Source organism: Poromitra crassiceps, assembly GCF_964638095.1.
Source record: "Poromitra crassiceps genome assembly, chromosome: 17".
Taxonomy (NCBI): domain Eukaryota; kingdom Metazoa; phylum Chordata; class Actinopteri; order Beryciformes; family Melamphaidae; genus Poromitra; species Poromitra crassiceps.
The window spans coordinates 16,229,369-16,249,258 of record NC_139635.1 but is presented as its reverse complement, the minus strand read 5'-3'; the positions used below and the strand labels follow the sequence as shown (position 1 = coordinate 16,249,258).

General features: G+C 48.6%; 1 protein-coding gene across 1 annotated transcript; it reads right to left on the bottom strand.

Annotated features, from left to right (window-relative positions):
* Window positions 1–4,337: 4,337 nt before the first annotated feature.
* LOC310792226 (toll-like receptor 13) lies at window positions 4,338–19,613 on the bottom strand (the record flags this gene model as incomplete). Its single annotated transcript, XM_083653955.1, has 4 exons — window positions 4,338–4,569; window positions 16,778–16,895; window positions 17,990–18,835; window positions 19,328–19,613. 4 exons carry the CDS (start codon window positions 19,611–19,613, stop codon window positions 4,338–4,340), a joined length of 1,482 nt encoding a protein of 493 aa, XP_083510081.1.
* Between the last annotated feature and the right edge of the window lie 277 nt (window positions 19,614–19,890).

Below are 19,890 nucleotides of genomic sequence, written 5' to 3'. Positions count from 1 at the left end.
ATATTAAATTTACACTGTTTAATAACAATCGAAAATCTTGCTCGTAGCTGCTTTTAACATAGAGTGTATTTTAACCCATGAATTTAGCATTGATATCAATTTTAAACCTATTTATTGTTTTAACTCAATTTTAGCATATTTACATTTTTAAATTAGTTTTAGCACATATTTATATATCTATTACATAGGCTCCTTCCTGGTAGGCTTTAAGTGCGATGGTGTCGGCTCCTCCGTCCCCGTGCTGCTGGTACTGGGGCCGGGTGTAGCAGACTCCTCTCTGCCCAGACTGCCCGGGCAGCCCGGCTGCTTCTGCTGCGTAGACAATGAAGCTGCTGCCTCCAGGCTGCTCGCCTTCTTCCTCAAACTCAGTGACAGTGGAGGGTTTTTCTTTTGAAGCCATGTTTTCGTATGTCCATGGCGAAATAAGTCTTAATACAAGTGTATCTGCTCTGCCGTGGGAGGCGATTTCCCCGAGGCCGGAGCCAACACATAATATCCCGCCCTACTCTGCCTCTGATTGGCTTACCCTGAATTTTACCCTAACCTAACCAATCGCTGTAATCCTCATGCTACATGGCTCTGCCTCATGCGTACACACAACCAATCATCACTCCCCATGCCTAAACCCAACCCACAGGTGGGGAAAGAAAATCTACCTTCGCCATCCTGGGTAAACAAACAAAAAAGAGTAAACAGACCACGTAATAGAATAAGATAGAATGAATATAAAAAGTGTCCACAGTGTCCAAAAGTGTCCACTTGTCAGTGGAAGTGTGCAAATGACAATAAAGGAGTGACCTGGCCACCAGGCAGAGCCATCTAAAGTTTATGACATCATCTGTGATTTATGACCTCATTGGTGGTATGACATCGCTAGTAGTGACCAGAGTTGTATAATAGAAGAGTTGCGACATCTCAAATCACTCCAATGCCTTTTTTTTTTTTTTTTTTTTTTTTACCTCAAAAGTTCACGGAAGTAATGTTCTGGATTAAGCAGCAATGTCGAGTTGCCGCAAAATGAACAGTTTGTGATGTTCTTTGAAAGGGTCTGACGTTTATAGAATCAAATTGTATATTATCAGCTTTATTTTATGCATTCAAACGTAGCATGAGGCCTGTTCCTGGCTGCTCATTGGCTAATGAGTCACGCATTTTGGACCTCTGCTGCTGCCACTCTCTTACTAGATTGCTCTGGTAGTGACGTGACACCAAGGGTGCATTCGTAAATGTCACTCCGAGCGCACAGAGCGCACTCTGGCACAAACAGGACCGTTCGTAAATTGGGAGTGTGCTGTTGGAATACGGAGTTCGGTTATTCAGAGCGCTACACTCTGGGAGTGGCAGAGTGCACTCTCTGCACTCCGTCTGAGGAGACGGAGCAGCAGAGCACCAAGACATGAACTGATCAAATGGTTTAAAAACTCAGAGGAAGAGATGGGAGGAGAGCAGATACGAGTGAGCTGTTTGTATGTGTAGTAGCAATTAGCTAACTGCTAGCCAGTAGCATGTTTCTAAAATGAATGACCCATTCGTTAATTCATACAGAAAGAGCTCTGCCTCTTTGAACAGCCGCACTGTCATTTTACTGTAGTGCGTCCGATTGGATTTACGAACGCGCCCCAAATGTAGAAGATGGAGTCAAGGGAGAGGCAGGCTTCAGCTTCACCACAAATATTTATTACGAGTTGCCAAAAGTTGCCAAAACAAGTGAAAATATACTCAAAATACTTTACAAAAAAGAAAAATAACGACTCCAGATAACTACAAAAGTAACTAACAGAATACCCCGACTTCACCGAGAATGAGTTGTCTGACGTCACCCAGCACAAAACAGCATTGTGCAGCTGGAACGTGTTGACGGTCGGAGGTGGGACTTTTCAACTGGCAGATTCCCACCTCCAAGTTGTCTGGAATTCAACAAGAGTCCTGCTGGTTCAGACAGAGTAAGCTGGCTAAATACTATAAGCCCCTCCCCCAACACAGAACAGACAGTGTTGATTAACTCGACAATACATGAAGGGTCTAATCCCACACAACTGTCATTACATTTGACTTACCATTATGTTAAACAATGCATTGCAATGACCTCAACATCATTCTAAACAATCAAAAGAGATATATACTGTAGAGACTAAAGCCATGTCTAAACATGCAGAGAACTCCTGAACATCCCCACACATCACTTAGATCATGGGCAGCATGTTTAGCAACAAATGTCTGTTGTGAGCGCGCTCCCGCGAACACGGACCTTACCCACCCCAATTGCTATGTCAGTGTGTCAGTGTCGCTGGCAGAGAAGGTCCAGTTTAGCAGGTCCAGGCTCATGTCCAGAGCGTGAAGTGGGCGGGTCCAGTTTAGCAGGTCCCGGCTCATGTCCAGAGCGTGAAGTGGGCGGGTCCAGTTTAGCAGGTCCAGGCTCATGTCCAGAGCGTGAAGTGGGCGGGTCCAGTTTAGCAGGTCCCGGCTCATGTCCAGAGCGTGAAGTGGGCGGGTCCACTTTAGCAGGTCCAGGCTCATGTCCAGAGCGTGAAGTGGGCGGGTCCAGTTTAGCAGGTCCAGGCTCATGTCCAGAGCGTGAAGTGGGCGGGTCCAGTTTAGCAGGTCCAGGCTCATGTCCAGAGCGTGAAGTGGGCGGGTCCAGTTTAGCAGGTCCAGGCTCATGTCCAGAGCGTGAAGTGGGCGGGTCCAGTTTAGCAGGTCCAGGCTCATGTCCAGAGCGTGAAGTGGGCGGGTGGGGGTCAGAGGGAAAGTGAGCGAGACAAGATTATTATTATAGCCTATAAAATAGTTGTTAAATGGCACTTTTATAAACCATTAATCTTTCTGTGCTATTTAATTTCATGAATTGACATAGTCACATGGCTGGATTATTTGGAAGAGAGCCAAATTGGTGAGTAAACAAGTAAGTCAAATCGTTTCTTTTCCTCCATCTGCCAGTTTGAAAGATGAAAATGTGACAAGAAGATGAGTGCTGCATTAGGCTACAGTATATATTCGAGATATAACTTTGGGGGGAGAAATACATTGAAAACTAGTCAGATATGACTTGAATGCCACTTGGAAAATCGCCTTTTCCACCGTTTAATGGTAGTGCGACCACTATTTTGACTGGCGGCTTTTGGGCGACATGTAAACAAGCGCTCACTTTTTGGTACAATCACGACCCCACATTATTGCCATAATGCGTTGAAGGTTTTTCTTGGAGTGGAGAATTGCGATGTATTCTATACATTGAACAAATTAACTAAAAGTCTGCGTTGCATATAAACACTGTAATTCCCGTTGCAGTCAGCAGACGTCAAGGACACTAACGTCTCCATCGCCAACTTGGTGTTTGTGCCTTATCACGCGCCTTCACAATCCAGCGAGGAGGTGTGTGGACTCTGTAGGACCTGCAGTCCAGAGAGGAGGTGTGTGGACTCTGTAGGACCTGCAGTCCAGAGAGGAGGTGTGTGGACTCTGTGGGACCTTCACAGTCTAGAGAGGAGGTGTGTGGACTCTGTGGGACCTTCACAGTCCAGATAGGAGGTGTGTGGACTCTGTAGGACCTTCACAGTCCAGAGAGGAGGAGTGTGGACTCTGTGTGACCTTCAGTCCAGAGAGGAGGTGTGTGGACTCTGTGGGACCTTCAGTCCAGAGAGGAGGAGTGTGGACTCTGTGTGACCTTCACAGTCCAGAGAGGTGTGTGGACTCTGTGGGACCTTCAGTCCAGAGAGGAGGTGTGTGGACTCTGTGTTACCTTCACAGTCCAGAGAGCAGGTGTGTGGACTCTGTGGGACCTTCAGTCCAGAGAGGAGGTGTGTGGACTCTGTGTGACCTTCACAGTCCAGAGAGGAGGTGTCTGGACTCTGTGGGACCTTCACAGTCCAGAGAGGAGGTGTGTGGACTCTGTGGGACCTTCACAGTCCAGAGAGGAGGTGTGTGGACTCTGTGGGACCTTCACAGTCCAGAGAGGAGGTGTGTGGACTCTGTGGGACCTTCACAGTCCAGAGAGGAGATGTGTGGACTCTGTGGGACCTTCACAGTCCAGAGAGGAGGTGTGTGGACTCTGTGGGACCTTCACAGTCCAGAGAGGAGGTGTGTGGACTCTGTGTGACCTTCACAGTCCAGAGAGGAGGTGTGTGGACTCTGTGGGACCTTCACAGTCCAGAGAGGAGGTGTGTGCACTCTGTGGGACCTTCACAGTCTAGAGAGGAGGTGTGTGGACTATGTGGGACCTTCAGTCCAGAGAGGAGGTGTGTGGACTATGTGGGACCTTCACAGTCCAGAGAGGAGGTGTGTGGACTCTGTGGGACCTTCACAGTCCAGAGAGGAGGTGTGTGGACTCTGTGGGACCTTCACAGTCCAGAGAGGAGGTTTGTGGACTCTGTGGGACCATCCCCCGACTCCAGTGCTCGCCCTACGTTCTGCCAGAAGAGCCCGGTGTGGCTCTGGGCCCGGGGCCAGCTCAGGTAGGAGCGTGTCTTCAGCAGCTTCCTCATGCGGTAGCAGGGAGACAGCTGCCAGGTCGGGATCTCCTCCAGAAACACCAGGACCAACACGTCCTTCTGCTCATCGGACAGACGGAAGCTGCACACACACACACACACACACACACACACACACACACACACACACACACACACACACACACACACACACACACACACACACACACACACACACACACACACACACACACGAATAGTTCACCCAAAAATTACAATGTGGCCATTATCTACAAACTCAGGTGGGTGTTTTGTCTTCATACAACTTACCTGGAGTTCTCCATGCTCGCTGCTGGAGGAACGGGATGTGAATGGGGACAGGGAGCTTGACATTCTGCATGTACATAATATTACTCCATAAAGCTTGTGTAGTATAAGCAAAGCCTTCTGACGCAGAAAAGTGATGAAAAAGGATTGTGAAGAATTCATCCATTCAGTCTGCTTTCTCCGCGGCTATCCAATGCGCATCAGCGCTGATTGCCCATCTCCGCGGCTATCCAATGCGCATCAGCGCTGATTGCCCATCTCCCGCGGCTATCCAGTGCGCGTCAGCGCTGATTGCCCTTCTCCCGCGGCTCTCCAATGCGCACCCGCACAATCCAGGTGTCATAAGGTGCTTGGATACGCGGGGGCGCGCGTAACACACCCTGAATGGAGAGGAGGAGGCGGCCGCTGTGTTTGCGCGCCCCCTCAAATCCCTTTGTTTGATCTGATTGTCATGCGTTCTTGTAAACGTAAGTTTGTTTATTCATTTATCAAGTCCCACTAAACGTTTAACACTGCACTATATCCTGCCGTCTGGTATTATCAGTTGCACGTCGGCATTTCCTTCACAGATTGGGTTGGTGTTTGTTTGTTTGTTACACAGAACACTTCATGATATCCTCTGTTGATTGTCTCTCACTACCTGCTTATTGTTTCTTAATCATGTCGTTCATTTTCCATTGTTTTTCAGAAACCATGTTAACCATCAGTCAAAGCAACAGCAATATGTAGCCTATTTGTCCTGTCTGCCTGCTCTGTAACCCCCTGCCAGAAAAACATTATACAATACAATCATTGATGTTACACCTGGACTCTGCCTGGATTTATTTGCATGTATGTGATGCAGTATTGATGACACAGTGAGTGGGGAACAAATATCACACCAGAGGAAATCGTTTTTATGGTCCTTCGAGCCGGATCCTAGCACCCACTGGATATTCAAAGCACTACGTACTATTCTAATAAATCAAATCACCATTATGGCAGATAAGGATAATAGTGCTTCAACATCCCCAAGGCCCCCATGTACAGCAGAGGGGTTACATCAGGCACAACTACAGCTGCAGCCAATGGAGCAGTCAATGGCTCTTCAGGGCCAGGCCGAGCCTGTCCTATCCGCTCAGCTAGTAGGGGCCACAGCACCACCACAGTCTGATGACAGGCTGATGAGGCGAAAGAGCTACGAAGACCTTGGCAGCAGGATGGCGGGACTGACGATAGGCAGCTATCGAGATATTACACACCCCCTCTTCAGCCCGGTTCATGAGCTGGATTGCAGTGGGTCTGAATCAGAGGACAGAGACCAATACGACCAACACCAGGTTGTTTCAGAACAATATTCATTTGTGGACCCCACAGGCTCACATGCTGTGACTACAGAAAAAGTAGTGCGGCCTAGGATGGGTGCCGTGCATCAAGGCCCAGTACCTGGCCTCCCAGCTATAAAATTCACAGCCTTGGCCAGGTCAACCCCTGTGAAGAACACTGTGGCAGTACCTTCTCAAGCCACTGGATGGTATGGTGCTCATGATCCACCGTCTCCACCAATTCATTCAATAATGACTCCATTGTTACCAAGTTGGTCTACTGCACTACCTGCACCCTATCCTTTGAGTATCCATCAACCAACGCCACAGCATAGTCTACCGGCGGATCCGCTCCAGCAGCTTCAATATGAATCCACCATAGCGGCAGCGGGACAGCAACCACACGCTTCACTTCGAATAGGCGATGGGATGCAGGACTATGCTTCAACATTGACTAATACCAAGTCCAGGTCTCATCACGTGCAGCTTCAGCAGACCAATGGGGACAGCAGCGAGGCCATACATTTCCCAGCCGCAGGGAATCAACCGGTGCAGGAATTAGCCCACTGGCTGCAACCATCATCTTCTGTGGGCTCTACAGTATCTTCCTACACTGGTCTGCCTGCTGCATCTATCCAGCGATCACAATTAAGCACCTCTTCAGCTATTGTGCAGCCGGTGTGGTCGACACGGCACTACACTTCGGCCTCCTATGCACCTCAGCCGATTTCTCAGGCTTTCCACATGCCTCAGCCAGCTTCTCAGCCGAGCCATGTGCCTCAGCCAGCTTCTCGGCCCAGCCATGTGCCTCAGCCAGCTTCTCAGCCCAGCTACGTGCCTCAGCCAGCTTCTCAGGCCAGCTACAAGCCTCAGCAAGCTTCCCAGGCTTTCCACATGCCTCAGCCAGCTTCTCAGCCCAGCCATGTGCCTCAGCCAGCTTCTCAGCCCAGCTACGTGCCTCAGCCAGCTTCTCAGGCCAGCTACATGCCTCAGCCAGCTTCCCAGGCTTTCCACATGCCTCAGCCAGCTTCTCAGGCCAGCTACATGCCTCAGCAAGCTTCCCAGGCTTTCCACATGCCTCAGCCAGCTTCTCAGCCCAGCCATGTGCCTCAGCCAGCTTCTCAGCCCAGCTACGTGCCTCAGCCAGCTTCTCAGGCCAGCTACATGCCTCAGCCAGCTTCCCAGGCTTTCCATGTGCCTCAGCCAGCTTCTCAGGCCAGCTACATGCCTCAGCCAGCTTCCCAGGCTTTCCACATGCCTCAGCCAGCTTCTCAGGCTTTCCACATGCCTCAGCCAGCTTCTCGGCCCAGCCATGTGCCTCAGCCAGCTTCTCAGCCCAGCTACGTGCCGCAGCCAGCTTCTCAGCCCAGCTACATGCCTCAGCCAGCTTCCCAGGCTTTCCATATGCCTCGGCCAGCTTCTCAGCCCAGCTACATGCCTCAGCCAGCTTCTCGGCCCAGCCATGTGCCTCAGCCAGCTTCTCAGCCCAGCTACGTGCCTCAGCCAGCTTCTCAGGCTTTCCACATGCCTCAGCCAGCTTCTCAGGCCAGCTACGTGCCTCAGCCAGCTTCTCAGGCCAGCTACATGCCTCAGCCGACTTCTCAGGCCCGTTATGCACCTGACCTGACTTCTCAGGCTTCCTACGTGCCTCAGTTCCATCAGTCTCCTACATATCCACATCAGACTCATCTGCAGCCTGTGCCAGTGCCTGTCCTGCCAAACATGATCCATGACAGTGAACGTGAATTCACTGATCTTAAGATGGCCTTGGATCATCTGTTGAATCCACATACGGAGCTCTCAGAACAGTATAAGTATAGAGTCCTCATGGAGCATCTTATGCTGGAAGAAGCCCGGTTGATAGCACAAGCATACCGGCACTACCCCCAACCCTATACTGCCGCTATGACCGCCCTCCAACGTCAGTACGGGCAACCTCACCAGCTAGCCCAAAGTGAGATCGCCTCTATAATGAACATTCCAGACATCCGGAGCGGCGATACCAAGGCTTTCCAGACCTTTTCACTCCGTGTTGATCTTCTGGTTGGGATGCTGACCTCGTTGGAGGGCCCAGATGGAACTGAGCTCGCTTGTACTGGCCATGTGGATCGTCTGCTGAGTAAGATTCCTAGGCACTACAGAGACAATTTCATTGAACATCTCCAAGTCCGGGGTCGACTGGACACATGTTGCCTAAATCCCTATAATCTCCAGGATCTGGCAGGCTGGCTCAAAGTTAAGGCTGAAGCCCAACGTCTCTCCTTCAGGATGGCTCAGCGTTACCAGTCAGAGAAGCCGCAGCCAGGGCCAAGTCGGGAGAGGGGATCCACAAAGCCGTCTAGTCAACCGACCTCCATATATCATGGCTCAGAGAGACCGGCAAAGGCAATGGACAAACCCAAAGCAGCAGACGCCAGGGGCAAACCACGTACAATGTTCCAAACTCGCAACCGGGTCTGCCTTTTCTGTGGTAGTGTCGAACACTACCTGTCTCAGTGCTCCGAGATAATTAGGAGGACTCCTGAGCAGATCTCCAAGTGGATTGCGGATGGTAAACGATGCCAAAAATGTGGCCGCACAACCCACGGAGTCGACGACTGCACTCTGCGAAAGCCTTGCAGTGAGTGTAACAAGGTCCATCTCCGAGTGCTGCACAGCATAGCCAAGTCCAGCATCTACCTCGTCACTCCACTCAACAAGGTGTACGTGCCTCACCCTGTGCAAACTGGTAGGGTGTACCTGAAGGTTGTGCCGGTACTGCTCAGGAGTAAACAGAACTCTCTCCAGACCTTTGCAATCCTTGATGACGGGGCCCAACGGACCATAATCCTCTCTGCAGCAGTCGCTCAACTGCAGCTACAGGGCAGAAGGGAACATCTGGCACTCCAGACCGTACGTCAAGATGTAGTAAACCTCAGCGGACAGTCGGTGGACTTTGAGGTCTCCCCACTCTTCAGCCCTGACAAGACATACAGCATTCAAGGGGCATTTACCGCTGAGCCACTAGCCCTTGCCGACCAGTCGTACCCGATCTCAGCCATACAGAGACGTTACAGGCACCTGAGAGGTATCCCTTTCCAAGCATTCGAGAAGGTACACCCTCTGCTTTTGATCGGATCAGACCACATACACCTGATTGCTGCCCGAGAGCCAGTCAGGTTTGGCTCCGCTGGCACTCCGGCAGCTGTTCGAACGCAGCTCGGTTGGACACTCCAGGGCCCTGATGGTCTCACTCCCCATCCGGCAGAGATGAAGCAATGTCTCTTCACCACTCTGCAACCAACTCCAGATGACGTTTATCATCATGTGGCGAAGCTATGGCAGCTCGATGTCCTCCCTTACAGAAGTGAGAAACTGATCATGAGGTCCCGTCAGGATCAGGAAGCAATTGCTACACTTGAGGCAAGAACTACGCTCGTCCTAACTGAAGGTACCCCGCATTATGCCACACCACTCCTGCGTATAAAGGGAGCCCCTCTTCTGAGGGCCAGGAAGCAAGCTGTTATGCCACAACTCAAGGGCACAGAGACTCGACTGACACGTGATCTGAGAAAGGCCCAGATTTACAACCAAGAGGTACAGAAACTGGTGGATGGCGGATGGGTGGTAAAGCTGGAGCCTGGAGCTGAAGACCGGACGTCTGAATCCTGGTTCATTCCACATCATCTTGTCCACCACAATGACAAGGACCGTCTGGTCTTTAACTGCTCCTTCCGATATCAAGGCTTGTCATTGAATGACCAGCTGCTGCCTGGCCCTCCATTGGGTCCCTCATTGCTCGGTGTCCTCTTACGGTTTCGCCAATATGCCGTAGCAGTCAGTGGGGATATCCGGGCAATGTTCCACCAGGTTCGTCTCCTCCCAGAGGACCAACCGCTTCTACGTTTCATATGGAGGAATATGGAGGGGGACCGGGAACCCGATGTCTATCAGTGGCAGGTCTTGCCCTTTGGCACCACATGCAGTCCATGTTGTGCCACCTTCGCACTCCAAAGGCATGTCAGAAAGAACCAGGAAGGCAATGAGGACATCTTGTCTTCATTGGAGCAGAGCTTTTACGTTGACAATTGCCTCCAGAGCCTTTCGACATCTCAGGCTGCCAAGGACCTGATTGACAGGATGCGGCCGCTTCTCGCCTCCGGAGGGTTCGACATCCGTCAGTGGGCAAGTAACCAACCTACAGTGGTTGCTCATCTGCCCTCCACCGCAAGGTCGGCTGCTACGGAGTTGTGGCTCATGCAGAACCACACTGATCCCCAGGAGCCAGCTCTTGGCCTACGTTGGAACTGCCTTCTGGATGTCCTTGGGTACAAGAGCCGGTCCCCTGAGAGTCATCCGACCACACTGCGGCATATTTACAAGGTCCTTGCCAGCCAATACGATCCTCTCGGCTATATCATCCCTTTTACCACCCGGGCCAAGGTCATTGTACAACAGCTGTGGGCCAAGAAACGTGGCTGGGATGACCCCAACATTCCCCCTGATCTTCTCACCATCTGGGAATCTTGGGAACAGGAACTGCCTGACCTCACAGCCATCACACTACCGCGATCCTACTTTCCTCCACCACTCTCAGAAGAAAACACAGTGTATGACCTGCATGTCTTCTGTGATGCATCTGAGGTGGCATACGGCTGTGTTGCATACCTCTCTGTCCAGACGGCGGGCAAGGTCAGTACCTCATTTGTGATGGCTCGTTCCAGAGTAGCTCCAAAGAAGCAGCTCTCTATCCCACGTCTTGAGCTATGTGCAGCCCTCACTGGAGCTCAGCTGGCCTCCCTTCTGGAGCGAGAACTCACGCTGGCATTACAGTGCACCTACTTGTGGACCGACTCTTCCACCGTTCTGCACTGGCTCAACTCTGAGTCTTGTCGCTACAAAGTATTTGTAGGCACCCGAGTTGCGGAGATACAAGAGCTCACCAATTCACAAGCATGGAGGTACGTAGACTCTGCAAGCAACCCGGCCGACGACATCACTCGCGGCAAGACATTAGCCGAGCTAGCAACATCAAGCCGTTGGAGATGCAGTCCCCTCTTCCTCCAAGGTCCCTCGGATCGGTGGCCAGTCCTGCATGTTCCTGGAAAGGAGGAGATCACCGAGCTGAAAAGGTCCACCTTCTGCAGTCTTACCTGTTCACAACAGCTGCCAGATTCTTCACAGTACAGCAACTGGAAAGAGCTCCTATTGGAAATGCACAAGATCCTACAGGGGGCGGCCGAAGGTGGTCCTGATTCTGCTGATTCTGATTTTAAGGAAGCTGAGAGGTGTCTGCTACGCACCAGCCAGGAGGAGACCTTTCCTGAAGAGGTAAAAGCCCTCAAGGCTGATCAGGCTATCCCTACGAGCAGCCGAATCAGTTCCCTGGCTCCTTTCTTTGATCCTTCCACGCATCTACTTCGAGTTGGAGGTCGTCTGAGGAATCTTGACACCATCTGCCCTCTTGATGTGCATCCTATCGTGTTGGATCCTCAACACCCTGTCTCCAAACTCCTCATCCAGGACACAGACCGTCGCCTTCTCCATCCAGGAGCTGACCGGGTCTTTGCCGAACTGCGTCGGCAGTACTGGATTTTGAGAGGGAGACAGGCTGTGAAGAAACACCAGAGGAGCTGCACCGATTGCCAGAGGTGGAAAGCACAGCCCCGTGTTCCTTTGATGGCAGATTTACCTCCATCACGGCTCCGCCTATACCAGCCGCCTTTCTACTCCACAGGAGTGGACTGCTTCGGGCCACTCACTGTGAAGATCGGTAGACGTCTGGAAAAGCGCTGGGGGATCATCTATAAGTGCATGACCACTCGAGCTGTCCACCTGGATCTACTGAATGGCCTGAACGTAGATGCATTCCTTCTGTCCCTACGGAGATTTATCCCAAGAAGAGGAACTCCTCATGAAATCCTGTCGGACAGAGGAACCAACTTCAGAGGAGCCCAGAGAGAGCTACGTGAGGCTTTTGTTGCCATGGATGAGCAGCTCCAAGAACAACTCCGGTCATACCAGATCAAATTCAAGCTCAATCCTCCTAATGCTCCACACTTCGGAGGTGCATGGGAGCGTGAGATCCGGTCAACCAAAGCAGCCCTTCAAGTAGTGGTCAAAGGTCTAACCGTTTCGGAGGACTTCCTGTTGACGCTACTAATAGAGGTTGAAGGCATCCTTAATACCAAGCCCCTGGGTTACGTGTCATCGGATGTGGCCGATCCAGACCCCGTAACCCCCAATATGCTCCTCATGGGGCGGCGGGATGCCTCTCTACCTCAAGCGATCTATGCCCCGGAACCACTCACCATGCGCCGCTGGCGTCACTGCCAAATCGTGGCCGACCATTTCTGGGCGCAGTTCATCAGACGCTATCTTCCCACTCTACAGGAGCGCAGAAAATGGAAGGTACCTGTGGAAGACTTGGCAGAGGACAAGGTGGTCATGATCATAGACCATACATGGGCAACATTGGATAGCGGGCCGCTATCCAATGCGGCCCGCGGGCGCCCCCTGTGTGGCCCGCGATGGAATTGCAAAAAAAAAAAAAAAAAAAAAAATTTTTTTTTTTTTTTTTACAGTGCACCTGAACGCAACATGCAAGATACCCGCTGAATAAGTGTCCAAATGTTCATGTCATTTTGGCCAATACTCTTCTGTTATAGCATTTCAGTCTGGAATATGGGATATCTTTCAATAATATTTATGACTAAAAGTCTAAAAGTAATCTCATGTGTAAGAAATGACTGTTCTACATTGAAGTAGAAATTTAAATAATTAACTTGTTGGTTTTGGATTTATTTAGCTTCAAGAGTGCATTTTTCTTGTGTGACCCTCAACACAGGCTTTGAGAATCCCGGGCCACTTACTGATACTTATGCTTAAATTAACCCACTCATATTCTGGTTTATTTCAAGAAAAACATTTTGGCTAGTGGAAATTCTAATTGGCTGGTAACTTTAAAATCTAGCAGCCATATTGGCAGGTGGTGAAAAAAGTTAATTTCAAGCCCTGCAGGGAGAGCAGGTGGTGACATAGGAGTGAGTGAGAAAAGGATCAAATATTGGTGGTTAAGACTGAATAATGACATCACAACTGTTAATTTAAAATGAGTTATTCCTCTAAACCTTGCTTCAAATGCCCAAAAAATTTTGCGCTGGCGCTGTTCAGCCCTCAGCAAAAACTGGTAGCGAGGACATTTTTTTGTGGCCCTCTCTATCATCAAAGTTGCCCATCCCTGGGTTACGGCATGACAATATTTGTTCGGCCCCCGGCAACAATCTGGGTTTCTCATGTGGCCCCCCATGAAAAACAGTTGCCCACCCCTGTCATAGACCCTCAATTGCCTCGAGCTCTTTGGCCCGTGGGGCGGATCACCAAGATAATCCGGAGTAGAGACCAACGGGTCCGTACTGCTGAGGTCATGGTAAAGGGCAAAACCTACCTGAGGCCTGTAGCGAGGCTGATCCAGTTGCCAGCTATTCCGGAAGATGACAACTCTGCTGTGGCACCACCTCGACCTTGACTAACATCTTAGCCAGCTAATCTGGGGCGGCTGTGAAGAATTCATCCATTCAGTCTGCTTTCTCCGCGGCTATCCAATGCGCATCAGCGCTGATTGCCCATCTCCGCGGCTATCCAATGCGCATCAGCGCTGATTGCCCATCTCCCGCGGCTATCCAGTGCGCGTCAGCGCTGATTGCCCTTCTCCCGCGGCTCTCCAATGCGCACCCGCGCAATCCAGGTGTCATAAGGTGCTTGGATACGCGGGGGCGCGCGTAACACACCCTGAATGGAGAGGAGGAGGCGGCCGCTGTGTTTGCGCGCCCCCTCAAATCCCTTTGTTTGATCTGATTGTCATGCGTTCTTGTAAACGTAAGTTTGTTTATTCATTTATCAAGTCCCACTAAACGTTTAACACTGCACTATATCCTGCCGTCTGGTATTATCAGTTGCACGTCGGCATTTCCTTCACAGATTGGGTTGGTGTTTGTTTGTTTGTTACACAGAACACTTCATGATATCCTCTGTTGATTGTCTCTCACTACCTGCTTATTGTTTCTTAATCATGTCGTTCATTTTCCATTGTTTTTCAGAAACCATGTTAACCATCAGTCAAAGCAACAGCAATATGTAGCCTATTTGTCCTGTCTGCCTGCTCTGTAACCCCCTGCCAGAAAAACATTATACAATACAATCATTGATGTTACACCTGGACTCTGCCTGGATTTATTTGCATGTATGTGATGCAGTATTGATGACACAGTGAGTGGGGAACAAATATCACACCAGAGGAAATCGTTTTTAAGGATTGTGTGTGCGATAGTGTCTCATCTTGTGACGTTTGGAAATGTGGAAATACATTGACACTGGCGATCGACTCGGATGTTCATTAAATACTGTAATGGACCTCCCCCCACCACCCTCAAAGAGCCATCGTCAGGCGTCAGAAGACTTTGGTTATACTACACAAGCTTTATGGAGGAAGTTCATAAGACTTTGGTTATACTACACAAGCTTTATGGAGGAAGTTCATAGACATTTGTTGCCCTTTGTGATGCAGAACATCCTGCTCCAGAGAAGCTCCACCAGCAGCGAGCCTGGATAACTCCAGGTAAGTGATATGAAGAAGAAACACTCACCCGAGTTTGTACTGGCATGAGAATGAGTAGATAATGACTGAATTAAAATGTTGCGTGTTGCGTTAAGACCTGCCATATTGTCTTCTAATGGGTTGCCATGGTGAAGTAGGGTGGAGCTTACTACGCCCGTACGGAAGGCTTAAAGAAGCTTTTCCGCATTAGGGCATTCTCTCTCACTCTCTCAGAGTCTCTCTCTCATCCCTCAGTCTGAGACGATCGTCATACCATGCAATGGCGTCCTGATAAGCCATCCCTCAGTCTGAGACGATCGTCATACCATGCAATGGCGTCCTGATAAGCCGTGAGCCAGACAAATGGATTGTGTATTTCCCCCTTTTCCTAATGGAGTTTGTCAAGTGTTGTCTAAGTGTTGTGCGTCCATAAATGAACTATTAAGCGCACACCGAGCAGAGGGCTGGTGAACCACGATGAGAACGGCTTGGCCAGAGACGAGCGGTTGGACTGGACCTAGATGCTAGCATGGTTACATCACTAAGCTGTGGCAACCCTTTCTTTCCTTCTTAACTTTAATGTTCATATAAGCTCCAGTCTTAACTCACTAAACTGTGGCTAAACCTTTCTTTCCTTCTTAACTAATGTTCATATAAGCTCCAGTCTAACTCACTAAACTGTGGCTAAACCTTTCTTTCCTTCTTAACTTTAATGTTCATATAAGCTCCAGTCTAACTCACTAAACTGTGGCTAAACCTTTCTTTCCTTCTTAACTTTAATGTTCATATAAGCTCCAGTCTAACTCACTAAACTGTGGCTAAACCTTTCTTTCCTTCTTAACTTTAATGTTCATATAAGCTCCAGTCTAACTCACTAAACTGTGGCTAAACCTTTCTTTCCTTCTTAACTTTAATGTTCATATAAGCTCCAGTCTAACTCACTAAACTGTGGCTAAACCTTTCTTTCCTTCTTAACTTTAATGTTCATATAAGCTCCAGTCTAACTCACTAAACTGTGGCTAAACCTTTCTTTCCTTCTTAACTTTAATGTTCATATAAGCTCCAGTCTAACTCACTAAACTGTGGCTAAACCTTTCTTTCCTTCTTAACTTTAATGTTCATATAAGCTCCAGTCTAACTCACTAAACTGTGGCTAAACCTTTCTTTCCTTCTTAACTTTAATGTTCATATAAGCTCCAGTCTAACTCACTAAACTGTGGCAACCCTTTCTTTCCTTCTTAACTTTAATGTTCATATAAGCTCCAGTCTAACTCACTAAACTGTGGCAACCCTTTCTTTCCTTCTTAACTTTAATGTTCATATAAGCTCCAGTCTAACTCACTAAACTGTGGCTAAACCTTTCTTTCCTTCTTAACTTTAATGTTCATATAAGCTCCAGTCTAACTCACTAAACTGTGGCTAAACCTTTCTTTCCTTCTTAACTTTAATGTTCATATAAGCTCCAGCCTAACTCACTAAGCTGTGGCAACCCTTTCTTTCCTTCTTAACTTTAATGTTCATATAAGCTCCAGTCTAACTCACTAAACTGTGGCTAAACCTTTCTTTCCTTCTTAACTTTAATGTTCATATAAGCTCCAGTCTAACTCACTAAACTGTGGCTAAACCTTTCTTTCCTTCTTAACTTTAATGTTCATATAAGCTCCAGTCTAACTCACTAAACTGTGGCTAAACCTTTCTTTCCTTCTTAACTTTAATGTTCATATAAGCTCCAGTCTAACTCACTAAGCTGTGGCAACCCTTTCTTTCCTTCTTAACTTTAATGTTCATATAAGCTCCAGTCTAACTCACTAAACTGTGGCTAAGCCTTTCTTTCCTTCTTAACTTTAATGTTCATATAAGCTCCAGTCTAACTCACTAAGCTGTGGCAACCCTTTCTTTCCTTCTTAACTTTAATGTTCATATAAGCTCCAGTCTAACTCACTAAACTGTGGCTAAACCTTTCTTTCCTTATTAACTTAATGTGCATAGCAGCCGAGGCCGTTGGAAGCCCCGCCCCCTAGACGAGCGAGTGCATAACAATATTTACAATAACGATACCCAAGGCTTGCGGTGCTGACTGCAGACTGAGAGGCTCAGTGAAGCGCTGAGATAGAGCAAGAAACGCTGCTGTATGCTGCCCCCACCTGGCCATCTGGATCTCCCAGGAGCACCACTCGCTCTCCAGGTAGCGATGGCTGATCACACAGATGGTCTTCCTGCTGTCGTAGATGGCCTCTGTAATGTTCTCTATGATGGGCTTACCTGAGGAAGCACCAGGAAAATAACCAATTACTGAATGAAGATTTAATCATCACTTCTACCTCTCTCCTTAGCTCTGATTTGCCTCCTCTTTACTTTGCTCTGGAACAATCTGAAGTCACAGCAATATTGTCTAGGCGCAGCAGCTCTGACCTCTCTAGTCTCTACCCTACGACTGACACAACAGGGCAGTTGATATGGGTATACTGTAATGCTGGGGACACACAGGGAGCGGAAGCGAAGCGCATTTGGGCTACTAGCTGTCCACACAAGGAGCGCATTTCTCCGCACCGGGCATCAGCGACTCTGCTCGTCTTAATCTTTAACATTTATCATGGCTAACCTCATAACGTTATGTGTTCATGACAACTTGGCATGTCCACGTCTTAGGGTTGGGGTAAAAACACTGAATGACTGACCACAGTTGTAGGACAAAGAGGGTTTGTTAATAACGTTGTTGTGTAGGTAGGTCTATAGTCCCTCTCTCGCTCTGTTGTGCCGGATGACCACCTGAAACCCCACTTCAGATAGCAACGTCACTCCCACCTCTCTCTTTCCCCCTCCCTCTCTCTTTTGCTTGTGGCTCACAGAGAAAATCGAACAGACGCCGAACAGAAGCGTTGCAGTGGCGCGGGCAGTGTGGATGGTCAGATCGGTTAACCTGGACGAGTGAAAACTGCGATGCGCTGTGCTGCGCTTCCGCATCCTGTGTGTGTAAGTGTGTGTGTGTAACGCTGTAAGAATAATGTCTGCATGGCCTCACTGATTCCTTGGTTTCCATGACCATACACCACCAGAAGGCTATGGCAGTGTTGTGCTTTGTTAGAATGGAAGAAATAGCATAAGTAGCAGGTTTTACATTCTCTGAAAGTCATTTGAGACAATCTGGGACACTAAAACTCTCCACTAAAACACAGGACAATTACATGCTTACATGGGTTATCAGCTAAATGAAGCAGGTTTTAAAGACTGACATCATATTAAGCAAAACAGATTCTCATTGACATTGACATTGCAAACCAATACAGGCAGACAGACACACAGACAGACAGACAGACAGACAGACAGACAGACAGACAGACAGAGAGACTCTCTACCTGGTTGAAAGTCTCTGTGGTGCAGGCAGAGTCTCCAGCCCTGCTCTCCTTCCAGCACTGGAAGCATCTCCCTGAGAACCCAGTCCTCATCGTGAACATTGTAGGAGATGAAAGCATCATAGCGGAGAGGAGCTCCCTTCTTTGTCCTCCTGCTGTCATAAAGGAAGGCCAGGAAGAGGTAGTAGGCGTAGACTAGCTGCGACCTCAGCAAGTGGTAGATAAAGGATGTGAGGAGAGTAAGAACAATCACACAAGTGCTGCAGATGAAGCAGAGGAAGCTAGCGTCCACCCAACAGGAGTGGATGTCAAAGTCAAGCAACTTGGTTCCCTTTTCACTAGGAGGATCGGCGCAAGTGTACTGGTGGCCATGAACAACCTGTGTTTGATTGTTGCTCTGCGCCCACTGGTTAAAGACAGAATTAGAGCAGTCACAACTGAAAGGGTTACCAAGCAGGTCCAGGTATGTTAGGGCAGGGAGAGAATGGATGGTCGCCTCACTGAACACCCTCAGACCATTCTGACTCACATTCAACAAGGTGAGTTTACTCAGGTGTGCCTTGGTCAGGAAATCCAAGGACCTGAGTTTATTGTTGGAAAGATCCAGAGCCTCCAGGTTTGGGATAGGCTGAAACAGTTGAGGGTTCAGATCTAACAGATCACTGTGGCTGATCACCAGACTCTTCAGATGAGGAGTGTGTTTAAATGTGTCTGGGTCTGGTGAGTTGATGAAGAACTTCTCAGCTGCAAAGTGCTTTAAAGAGTTCAGACCCTTTAGCAGATCTTGTGAGATGCCAGGGTGGTAATCATCATACACTTTCACTGTAAGCTTCTTCAAGGAAGATAGCCCTGTGAAAGGTGGCTCACGGTTCACGTGAGAACTTCTCATGCCCCAGGTAGAAGTGAGATGAATTGTTAGATTTTCTAAGTGTCGCAGTCCTTTAAAAAAGTCCCGTGTCATCAAATAAAAAATGTCTAGTGACAGATTGAGCGTCTCGAGATCAGCAAGTCCTTCTAAAGCCCCCTCATCCACATTTGGACTTCTATCTGATTCTAAATCCAAAGACCTGAGGGAAGACAGATTTCTAAACTCTCCTTTGCTGATCGTCCTGATAAAATTCCTATGTAAATTCAAAACTTCCAGTTTCGGTAAGCTGAGTTGGAAGGCATTCCCAAGAGTAAAAACATTGTTTTCGCCAATATTTAAGACTTTCAAATCATTCAAATGTTGAAAAACACATACTTTGAGTTTTGAAATGAGATTGCGGTGGAGATTAAGTTCTGTCAATCCTATCAGATTCAGGAAGTCGGCGCAACATAGCTCAGTGATCAAATTCAAACTCAGATCTAGGATTTCAAGTGTGGAGACGCCTCTGAGGGCAAGAGGCACTTTGGACAGCTTGTTCGTGTTGACACTCAGACGCCTGAGCTGCTTCATTGACCTGAGTGAATCCTCAGACAGGTTAGTCAGACGATTACCTGATAAATCCAGCTCAGTAAGATGAGAGCAAGACTGCAGCAGGTCATTGTCCACACTGCCAATGTTATTCACTCTCAGATCGAGGGTTCGCAGTGCAGGAATTTGGCAGGCGATATCTACCAGACCGTCATGTATCCACTCCTTCATATCCTTCAGCGTTAGAAATTCCACTGATTCAGCGGTCTGCAGCACCTCTCTATAGACCTCAACACTAATTTCACTTCCTTTTAAGTCCAAATGAGTTAAGCTCTTTAGAAAATACTTTTCTGGTACGTCCCACTCAAAGTCTCTGCTGCATTCAGACAGGACGATACTTTGAAGACGGGGAAAGATGTCTCTTGTGATGCTGAACTTCTTCAATGGATTATTCAATAGCCTCAACACTCTGAGCTCCGAGGAGAAGTTAAATGGAAGGTCATTAGTT